This window comes from Nycticebus coucang, chromosome 17 (genome assembly GCF_027406575.1).
Source record: "Nycticebus coucang isolate mNycCou1 chromosome 17, mNycCou1.pri, whole genome shotgun sequence".
Classification (NCBI taxonomy): domain Eukaryota; kingdom Metazoa; phylum Chordata; class Mammalia; order Primates; family Lorisidae; genus Nycticebus; species Nycticebus coucang.
Window position 1 is genome coordinate 31,789,237 of NC_069796.1, and position 11,234 is coordinate 31,800,470.

An 11,234-nucleotide genomic window follows, 5' to 3' on the forward strand; every position below is an offset into this window, starting at 1 on the left:
AGGAAACTGATTTAATATGGTCTGGGCTGTGAGTTATGGATATATTCATAACTACAATTCTAAGGAGAAACTACCCAGAAACTCTAACACAAGGACCATCCTGGATGCGGATAGTACACAAGACTGCCTGGCCTGTAAACACTCACAGGTGTGCTGGAGAGACTATCCATGTCCCCACGGGCAGCAAACCTGCCATGCAGGCAAAGATGCCATGTACTTAAAAACCTGATGGCCTAATGTGAATTTTGAAAGCACCAGGGTGACTTCATGACCAGTAACAAATGTCATGTAAGTATTGATTGGCTTAAAAACACATTGAGCCTTTACTTTGCTCACAAAATATTGGATGCTGTGAGGAAGAGAACATAAAAGGCTTCATTCATAGGCTAAAATAAAAATGGTAAGAATAAAAAGAAGAAGAAAGGAAGGACCAAGAGTTCAGAGAAAGAAACCACATGTGACCCAAAGTAGCCAAAGGAAGGTTCTGGAGAAAAGGGAAGAAACAGACCTGGGCCTTGGAGGAGGGCACAAGATTCAGACATGGGAAGAAAAGACAGTTTGTCAGGCAGGAGGACCCAGGTGAGTAAGGGCCCCGGGGCCCCGGGGGTGTGGGCGGAGGGGATTGCGTAGAGTGTGATCAAGCTCAGCCGATGTGTCCACACTGTGCAGCTAAACATTTACAGAGGCCATCCTATGTACCAGGCCCCTCCGAATTATCATCATCTCATTTAATCACTGATACAGGCAGACTCAATGAGAAGTTATAACACTGCAAAAGCAAGAGCTATGGCAAAAGAAAAAGAAAATATGATCAATAGGGCAGTTGTTCCCGCATTCCAGAATCTGCAGAGTCAGCACATCCCTTTCCTGAAGCAGCAACATTCCTGGACTTAAAGACAATAGCTCTAAGGGTGTGTGTGTGTGTGAGAGTGTGTGTGTGTGAGTGTGTGTGTGAATAACCCCAAACAAAAAGCCTTACCTACTCAGAATGAGCAGCACCTGCTCTTTTTGGGTGGTACACAAAGAATTAGGGTATTAACGGCTGAGATAAAGAGACCCTAGGTTGATATAAACTTACCTTCAATTTATCTCCACCTAAATCCCATCTTAATTAGCTTGACTTTTTAATTGAAATTAGTGATTTAAAACAGTGGGCCAATGAGCCCCAATAGTAACAAGACTAAGCATACCTGTACGCTTGCTGTTTGCTTTGCTATTAAATATTCAACAATATATTTGTAGGATTTAAGCCATCATTTCCCTTTGTATGGATATGACAATAATGATAAAGCCAGTCCCATATGGGAAATGCTGTTCTCACCAGCAAGTCAGCCTCCAGGCTCTTTCCAAAGAGCATTAAGTTGCGTCCTTCATGGATTTAGACGGGAGAGATATAGCGTTTCTATTTAATCATCTGCTCACCACAAAGGAGGAAGCCACACTAATTTCAGCAGGAAAAGTACGCATTAAATTACTTCTGAAGCTCCCCAAAGATTAAGGCTTGTAGGTTTGGGATTGCATTACAATTAAGTAATAATGAAAGAGAAATCGTGTCTTTTGATCAAATAATGCATTAATCCTACTATACCCTGTGTAACCTCATTTGCTCTCTGGCAATGTTGACTTTTTGAGGTAATTTTTATTTCTTATTCCACAGGACAGGAAACAGGGACAGAGAAAAAGAGAAGGGCAGGCATCAAAGAAGACAAAAGGAGAAAAGAATGCCCTGAAAACCTCCCTGATAAGAATTGTTATTTGTCACGGCACTGAGAAAATCCCAGGTGGATTTCATAAAAGAGTGTAGTCATTTATTAAGGTTCACCATACACAAGGCATTTTCTGCAGGAAAACTGTACCCCCCACAAACCCCAAATTCATGGGGCCTACCACCTTGAGCAGGACGAGGCTGCAGTTTATGAGTCCCCTTTGGTACTTAAGATCAGAGTTCACTAAGCAATTAGCAGTACATCTAGACTCTCTCAGGAGGTATTTGAGAACAAGTTTTTCAAGCACTTTAGAAGCATTCATATTATATACCTAACATGCCATTAATCATTTTTATCTGTTCATTAAAGCAGTCTCCCTGAGGACCTCCACTTGCCAGTTCTTTTTCAGTCTGGTTCTTTTTATCTATATACCTGAAAAGTAGCCCATTTCTTTAACAACAAATTTTATAATGAAAACACTTCATTAATTCACCTGGGTGTGCTCCACCTATTAGTCTGTGTTTTCAGTGTTTTATTAAGTATACAGAAAGGCCATTTACTTGAGGGTCTTTGTGGAAGACTAACCATGCAAGTAAAGCTTGGTTCTGGAATATATTCGCAGCATTTGAGAGATTTTAGAGCCATTACTCATATCATGATATAAACCTCTTGTCCATATCAACAGATGCTGCTTTTTTATGTCCCCCACCAAAAAGGGAATGCTATTTTTTTTTTTTTTTTGAGACAGAGTCTCACTATGTCCCCTTAGGTAGAGAGTGCCATGGCATCACAGCTCACAGCAACCTCTAACTCTTGGGCTTAAACGATTCTCTTGCCTCAGCCTCCCAAGTAGCTGGGACTACAGGCACCTGCCACAACACCCAGCTATTTTTTGGTTGGAGTTGTCACTGGTGTTTCACAGGCCTGGGCTGGGCTTGAACTGGGCTACTCACTGAGCTATGGGCACGGAGCCAGGGAATGCTTTTTTAATTCACATTGTGGTCTAATCGATCTAAACTAAAGGTGGAGGAGAAATCAGATACTATAACATGAAAAATAAATCAGTTTGACATGTCATATCAGCTGGTATTTGACTATACCTCCATCTGTGACTCCCCCACACCCACATGGTGGCCTCTGAGGGTTCCTGGGTCCATCCATCCCAGTGCCGCTGGCAGAGAGGCCCCGAGCAGGGTGAGACGCAGCCAAAAGCCTCCTGGTTTCATTTTGTTGAGTCTGTTGAGAAAATGACAAACGCTTAGAACTAAGCATTGTAAGATGTGTAGCAAGTCACAGTGAGTTAGTAGGTGTACCCCAGAATCAGATAAACCTGGGTTTAGATCCTAGCACCAACCCTTTTGTTCTACTTTGGAGAAATTACATTACTTCTGAGTCTTAGTTTACTTATGTCTAAAATGGAGACAACAATATGTACCTTGTAGGGTTTTTGTGATGATTGAAAGAGTCAAAGTCAAATATATAGTAAAAACTCTATAAATGCCATTATGTACAAACCCACTTGAAATGCCACAACTACTATATTTATAAGAAAAAACCATAATGAGACAGCTGGATCAACTCTATTATGTTCCTATATATCCATGCTTCAGTTTCCTAAGAAAGCATTTGGGGCTGGGCATACAATTAGTGTTCAAGAAATGCCATCTCGAAATTAGGTTAAATCTATGACACTTCATTTGTAGCTGACACCTCAGTTTACAAGACAATGAGCTTCAAAATGGCATCATGAGGTCCAGTATATTAATCGTTTTTGTAGCAGAATCCAAGCATTCAGTGATAATGGAATTTCAATAAACTTCTAGATGTTTCCTGAGGTTCACTTTATCATATTATCTAAAGTTCTAAAAGACAAAAAATGGGCAATTCAAGGTAACCAAAGAATTACATGGATGAGAAAATTAAGGATCAGCTACAACAAATACTCAAGCACCTATTGGGTGCTGGGCCTTCTGCTAATCGTGCTAATGAAATGAGGACACAGGCTATTCCATTTGCACAGTTAGCTGCACTTTTTTGGGGAAAAATGTTTCCACTCTAAACACATTCTAACTATAATTTCAGTATCTGTCTATGAAACGTAACCAAATAGAACTCAACATGAAGTATTTACACCTCTTACTCAAGGAAATTTCAGGCGTTATTGATTTCTGCAGGCATCACACAATTTAGTGCTTAATCATGTGTGGTCCGCACTGTATTCTGATAATGGCTGGCCAGATGAAGACACGCCGAGCTCCTTGGAGGCCAGCACCTACTATGGCCCGGCCTGGGGCTTGTCCAGAGAAGGCTCCAAGTCAGAAACAAGCAGGTGCTTGAGGGACCTTATAGCCTGCTTGAGGGTCCACCCCTGCTCACTCCCATAGTCAATAGCTTTGGAGGATCCCTACTCCAAGCAAAGGGGTAGGGGTTGTCACACAGTCACCAGTGCTGAGGCCAGAGATATCAAACAAATACACTCTTGCTACATTCCAGGTTTCCTTTGGCTGCCTTCCACATCCAAATAGAGCTGCCTCTCCACATTTGCTTTATGTCTCCAGCTTAAGACAGAAATGCCCACAGGGAGGAAAAGTCAGAGGAAAAATTGTGGGCATATAACACTGGCCTAAGAAAAGGCAAGTTAATAAGGTATGACTATCTTTGCAGAGAATGTGCGTCCTCTTTTAAAAATAGTCCAGAGGCTCCCATTCCTACATCTCCCTTTTCGGTCATTCCTCTTTGACATCCGTTGGCAAGGCTGAGCTACTGGGAAAACAGTCTGGGAGGTCAGTAAATATAATGTGAAGGTCACAGTCATGCCACTATCAGCACCTGCTGTGCACTGAAAGGCAGCCTTAAGAGGACTAGTGCCACTTCCACCACTGCCTGGGAGAGGACCGTCACATTACCAGCACCCACCCAACTCTGCACTCCTGATCCAGTGCTCCAGTTAGGATGTGTGATTTCTAACAGAGACAAGGAACAGGAAAAAAAAAATCACAATCAGGACTAAGAGAGAATAAAAACATCTTTCCCCTAACTGCAACTGGTTTTTCTAAAAATATTTTCTAAAATAATTTCTACTCTTCATAAATTATCCTCTTCTAAAGCCAGAACCACTTTCCAGAGACTACAGTAGGCAGCTCCTGGGCTTTGGTAATTTTTAAACACCAGCAATTTAGTAATTTCAATTAGAACTAGAAAGACACTGTTTCTTACTGTCTTATTAATTTTTCCCTACTTAGCCACTACCAAACATTGCTCATACAGTAAGTAAGTGCACATATCAAGGTCTGCTTTTTTTCCTTTTTATGCTCTGTAGTCTAAATAAACTAAAAAAGCAAGACAAAAAAATTTATTCTAGGTACCATACAGATGTCAATCCCTGCAGTTATGAAATACATAAGCCACAAAATCTAGTATTTAATTTTTAATCTGTCTAGTAATCTAAGATCAATTATGTCTGATGTATTATTAATGGATAACATCAAAATAAAACCCACTCATTTCGATCGTTACTTTGGCAAGCCTCAAATTGCTTCATTTAAGAAGATACATCCAGATTGCAGGTATTAAAATAGCTGTTTCTGAGTTGAGTTTCAGGAAACCCAAACTCCAAGCCTGGAACGCTACCTAAAGCTGACACTGGTTTTATCTGGTTTATATTGAGATGTCCTACAAGTTTTTACTTGGAGACAGGGAAATGTGAACAAGGCCAACTGCTGGTTCACTCCTAGGCAGCTTCTTTGTAAAGCTTAGCTCAGTTTGGCCACCAGCTCTGATTTCATTTGCACCATGAGTGTGTCTTGGATGTCATTTTATACTTAGAGTGACTGACAATTCATCCCATTTACAGCAGCAACAGCCCAAAAATTTACAACTCAAGTTTCATGACAGTTCCATTCATAAAAAAGACTTCACATTGAGTCTAAATCAATTTCGATGTTCTGTCTAATAACCAAATAGAGACCATCTTTTTCAGCGATTCTGAAAAAGACCATCTTTTTCTCGTGACTCACAGAAACTGTATTAAAGGGCCGCAGCCTTAGGAAGGTTGAGAACCACTGATCTATTTGGTGAACACTTAGATAGCAATTACTGTGTTAAGCACTGTTCTAAACACTCTATAGGTTAACTCATAATCCTCATTTTTCTACTCCACGAGGAGGGCAATGATCATCCCCTAGTCAGATGACAGAGGAGATAGGGTCACAGAGAGGTTAAGTACCCTGACAAGGTCATGGCAAGAAAATGCAAGAATCTCCCTATTATGGAACCAGGAAGGTGCCATCTAATAAATGACTGGGATTCCAGGCCAGGTGAAACCCTGACATCTACGCTCTTAACCCCCATCCTGTGCTGCCTGCCAACACTTAGCAATACTTTATTTTGATTAACAGTTGTTTTTTGTTTGATGGGTTTCATTTGATCCACATAGAGTAAGATAGGAGGCCCTGAGCCCCATGTCTCTCCTTTCCTCTGAAAACTGCCAAGCACTGCTCTCCTCTAGCTGCCATGGCTCCAACCAAGGCAGAACGAGGGGCAAGAGGCAAGTTGCTTCCCCTCAATTCCTGCACTGCACTGGGCATGGGGTGGAGGGGGGCTCAGCACACCCTCCACACCCTCATTGCTCCTTGATTTATGGGATGAGAAAAGAATGTGATTAAAAAAACAACAACAAAAGTCAGGAGAAAAAGCACAGGATCCCCAGCAGTGAGGATGCCCTTCAGTTCACAGGAAGTACCAATGTGGTAAAGAGAGTCACTCTGGGGAAGTGGATCTGCAAACAAATTAATTACTCCCCAAATTCAAATAGCCCCACTGGCCTTCAGATAGAGGAGAATGCAAGATTCTCCCCATTGTAGAACTGGGAAGGTGTCATTAAAAAGGTCACAAACCTTCTTTTACAACCTAGAGCTCCTTTTGAGATCAATTTAGGTAAAGAAATTTCATTTAATCCTTGCTAAGTCCTAAGCATTAATTATAGATCTACCTGGGATTGTCCTCCTATAAAGATCTGTGACTATTTTTTCTTCAAAACTACTCATAAAGTATAATCACATCTTATTGAAGAGAGGTATTTTGTTGCATCCCCTGTGGTTTCCCACCAGAGCCTCAACATTACCCCATGGCTAGGAGAAGCAAGTGTTTACCTGGCTGCCACACAGAGGCCCAGAAGGTTGAAGAATTCGAGCAAAGTTTGGAGTCATGACAAACCAAGCATCCTGCTCCTGAGGCAACTGTTTGGTCCCTGACATTATCACACACTTATACCCGGAGTACATACAAGTTGGCCATCTCTGTTTAGTCAGCCAGATTTTGCTTTTCCCAGTGCAGAAGGAGCCTCACTAGATGGTCTACCTTCTCCTCGTGAAAACAACAAGAGTTTCTGGTGTCATAAACAAGCTGGTATCTGTGCTGTTATTTATTTGTATTTGAAATTATAGAGGTACTACAAATTAGCACAACGTAATGTTCCAGATACTGACTTCCTTTTTGAAGAAAGTTGAAAAAGCATGACAAAAGAATGCAGATCATTAGAAATAGGCTTTAATATGAAAATTTCAAAATCGGCCCCTCCCAGAGAACACACCTGGGCACGTAAGCTGTCTTTATTGACTAGGTGCAGAGGCCAGAGAAGTACAACCACTGAACTAGTGTTGGGTTAACACAAAATTCATTTTGCTATTCTAGGAGCCAGCCATGTTGGGAAGAATGGAAATTCTGGCCCTGAGAGCTTTGGAGACATTGTCCACTAATTCTCTCTCTCAGCCTCTCATCCAGAATTTGGTAATTTTACCAGCCATTAAGGATTACCATACAAAAATGGCTTCTCTTCGTAAACAACAGAATCTGAAATTCTGAAGATGATTTGGTGGAAAGCAATGTCGCCAAGCCATGAAAACAGCCAGATGTGTGACTCTGAGGCATCTGTATTCCTAACCTGTACAACTGAAAAAGTATCTGTTCTAGCAAACCACATTAGGTGTGCTGCATTTTACACACAGGGCATGCTAGCAATCAACAATCAGGACTCCACAGGGACCCCCAAAACTTTGCGGTCCTCTTCTATGTGTTTGCCCAATGTTAAGAAAAAAGCCATATCAACTTCAACCTGAAACCAGGAAGCCACATGGCAGTTTCTCCTGAAAGGCTTAGGACCCTGATTTTGATTTATGAGTGTTTGAGGAAAAGAAAGTGGTTCACATTTCCTAAGACAGTCCCTAAAATACCAACGAGGGGAAATTAGGCATGGAAATATAACAGGATAACCTTGCAGCAAGCTGTAATGAAGTTAAATTGCATTTCCTATTAATGATCTACTCTATAGCATTGGTTAATTCTTCCAACACTTGATAAATTAGATGCCAAAATTATTTTACGTGCATTGTATGAATCTATGACATTCCTATTTGCTATGAAGTTTAGCACATACACAGGTATGACTTCTAATAACTCTCATCCTTCCAACCTTCAGATTCCACCCTTTAAGTAGCACATTTTCTTGACTATAGTTCTGTATTATTTGAAGTTCCATGCCCTGTGTCCGGCACTAAGAGACAGAAACTATAAGGAGAGATGTGTTCTTGAAATAGCTACCCAATTTCATTAAGAAGCATACAACTGACCACACACAAGCAACTCAAGTAGGTTGTGTTTGCAGAGAAATACTCAAAAGAGGCAAGGTAGGAATTAAGGTACATTTTATAAAATTCTTACTATTCAGTGCCAGTCTTTGGAATAGAGTGTTAAGCCAAACAAAAGAGCATAAAATGAAGGTCACTTTTAAAAGAAATCCCACAGCCTTAGAAAAGGAAGAGAATCCTGAGTGACTGGTCAAGGTAGAAAATCAGCCTCCCCTTACTTCACCCACCTTCAAGGGACAGCCGGAAGGATAAAAGATCCCCCAATGCCTAGAAGAACAAGCTGGCCCCTTTTCCAGAAGAAAAAAAAAAGCCTTCCTGGAATCAACAAAAATTGAGAATGATCATGAAATACTAAGAAAAAAAGGCACTGGGACGACTTTAATGAGCAATTTTAAGACATTACATCAAAGTGGGCTATTTTCTTGCCTGACCTTTGGCTCAGTCTCAAGTCTTGGGAGAGGGTAGTGTCTTTTTTTTTCGAGGACGGGAGGAAGAAAGCTAACATTCAGCAGAGTGTGGCGGAACAGTCTAGTGCCTCCTCGTATGAAGACAGGAGGCAGACGTGGGTCCTGCAGGGCGCCTCAGGGGCTAGGCTTGAGCTACCACCTGAGAGCTGCTGGGGCTCACGTGTCACAGAAGCCACACCACTCACACTCCTGACCATTTACTTCCCAGGTGAACCCTCCACTGGACCACTGGCCAGAGCCAGAACCTGCTCTGGGAACCAGAAGAGACCAGCACAGAAATTGGCCCGCCGAGGATTAAGATGACACTGTTAAACATCATCTCTGGCTGCCCCCAAACCTAGCGTTAGGGAAATAACTTAGCACTTTCTAGAGAGGTCCTGTCCTAACGGCTTCCTGGTTCCCCCTTTCCCCTCACAGATCGTGGTACAGTCCCATCCTCGGTGAACATTTTGGCTGCCAGTTCTACCTCTTATTGAATTTCTGCTTTCGTTTGGCCCAGAGAACGTGGACGGATGTTTGTACCTCGGGGTCCCCATCTAGCACAATTCCTGGTGCACAAGCTTGCAACAAATTTACGAAGGAACAGACCAAGCTACTGGCGCAATTTTTCTTTCCCGCAAACCTCGGCGGAAGCGACACCTAGAGGGTAGCAGGAGAGAGGCTATGGCAGCGCAATTCATCAGTGTCAGGGACAGTTACCGGGAGTGAGGTCCGCTGGACAGCACCTGGGGACAACTCCGTGGGCCGAGCTCAGCCGGCCCCGGGCACTTCCCGCAGAAGGACGCGCTGCCGGGGCGCGGGCCACGTTCCGGGCGCAGTGAGAAAGAAACCCTATTGCTTCCGCGGGCGTCTGCTCCCGCAGGAGTTGCGGCCGCCTCCGAAGTCCTCAGGTGGCAGGCCACGGGTTGGCACCGCTTTGTCAGCTGCAGGGAGCCCGAAAGACTAGCGCTGAGCTCCTCCTCAAACTCGAGGGGACACACGCCCGAAGCGCAGCGTTTGGCGTCGTCTAGGTGTCCTTGAAACTTGGAACTGGTCGAGAAGAGGGGCGGAGATCACCCACCCACAGTACAAGCTCTGTTAGGACCAAGACCCAAGAACAAACTGCCCCCTAGAGACTCCCGGGCAGGTGACCCTCGCTGCTAGCCCTGGACGGCGACCCGCTCGGCAGAACGCGAGCCGGGGGCTGCCTGGCGCCGGGTCATGCCCGATTCCCTCATCCCCAGCCTCTTAGGTGGCAGACCCCAAGTGAGGGCCAGAAGAGGCGCGGGGCCCCTCGGGCTGCAGCGAAGAGACGCAAGTTTCCCCGCAGAGCTGGGGAGACGGCAGGGACAGGGGGAGGTTGAAGTGCTAAGAATATCCGTCTCGCAGTCCCGAGCCAAGGGCACGGGTTTGAGCCCACGGACTGCACTCTCCCTGCTCCTCTGGGGCTGCTGGGGTCCCGAGCCCAAGGGCGGCACCTGCAGCGTCTCCGAGCCTTGCGCGAGCTTGGGGCTCGCCCGAGCTGTGTTGTGTGGCGCCCCGCGCGCCAGCCGGGTCACTCGGATCCCCACCGCAGATCCCGGCCACTCGGCGCCCCAGCCTTTACCTCGGGACCTAGCCCTGGCCAGGGTCACCCTGGCAATCCCCGCCCCGGTGGTCTCGTGCCTGCGGCGGCGGGCAAACTTAGGTCTCCTGGCGCGGGCAGTAAGGACAAGGAAGCGCCCGCGCCGGGCCCTGCAGCAAGACGCGGGGCCGCGGGCGCCGGGACCCGGGGGGCGCAGCGGGATTGATGGTAGAGGCAAAAGCAGCTTGGCCCCCTTCCCACGCCCGCTCTGGAGCTGCTCCCGCCTGCATACCTGAGGCGGCGGGGCCGAGGGGAAGACCAGGTGGCCGGACTCGGGCGACAAGGAGGGAGCGCCCAGTGGCCACGGCCGCGGCGACCCGGCCCCAAGTCCTTCGGTCGGTCTCTCCGGCTGTCGGCGGGTCCCGGGTTCTCTGGAGCTGTCAAGGCTCCAGCTCTCTGAGCCGCCGCTGCCCGCTGCTATGCCACCGCAGCCGCGGCTGCCCTATTTCTGCCGCCGGGACCGGAGCCCGTGACGTCACCCTCCGGGCCCCGCCTGCCCAATCGCCGCCACCTGTGCGCGCCGCCCGCCCGCCAGCCGGTCAGACCAGCGCAGCGCCCACGGCAGGTGCGCGGAGCAACCGGGCGCGCACGCGGGGCTGGAGGACTTCGGGCGCGCCGAGGCCGTGTCGGCCCCGGGAGGAGGGTACCAGGAGCAGAGCTGCCGCCGCGGGCTAGAGCGGAGGTCGGCTGACCACAACCTCCTTTTCTCCTCGACTCTCCTCTAAGGCTCCTTTCCAGGCCAGGTTCCCCAAGGCTGTTCTCTCAAGGTAAACAACTGATCTCAGCGGCCATTGCTTGTGGAGCTCCAGCGGGC

At 46.2% G+C, this 11,234-nt stretch overlaps 1 protein-coding gene across 3 annotated transcripts in view; it reads right to left on the bottom strand.

Annotated features, from left to right (window-relative positions):
- FSTL4 (follistatin like 4) overlaps positions 1-10,893 on the bottom strand; it is a 432,774-nt gene extending 421,881 nt beyond the window's left edge. For 2 of the 3 annotated variants that reach the window (XM_053567331.1, XM_053567329.1), the window contains exons 1-2: positions 10,653-10,836; positions 2,807-2,942 (exon numbers count right to left, since the gene is read on the bottom strand). In XM_053567331.1, the coding sequence (XP_053423306.1) occupies positions 2,807-2,932 (126 nt within the window). In that variant the 5' untranslated portion in view covers positions 2,933-2,942; positions 10,653-10,836. Of the gene's footprint in view, positions 1-2,806; positions 2,943-10,652 lie in introns of all 3 variants that reach the window. The other variant, XM_053567330.1, reaches the window with a different exon arrangement.
- Between the last annotated feature and the right edge of the window lie 341 nt (positions 10,894-11,234).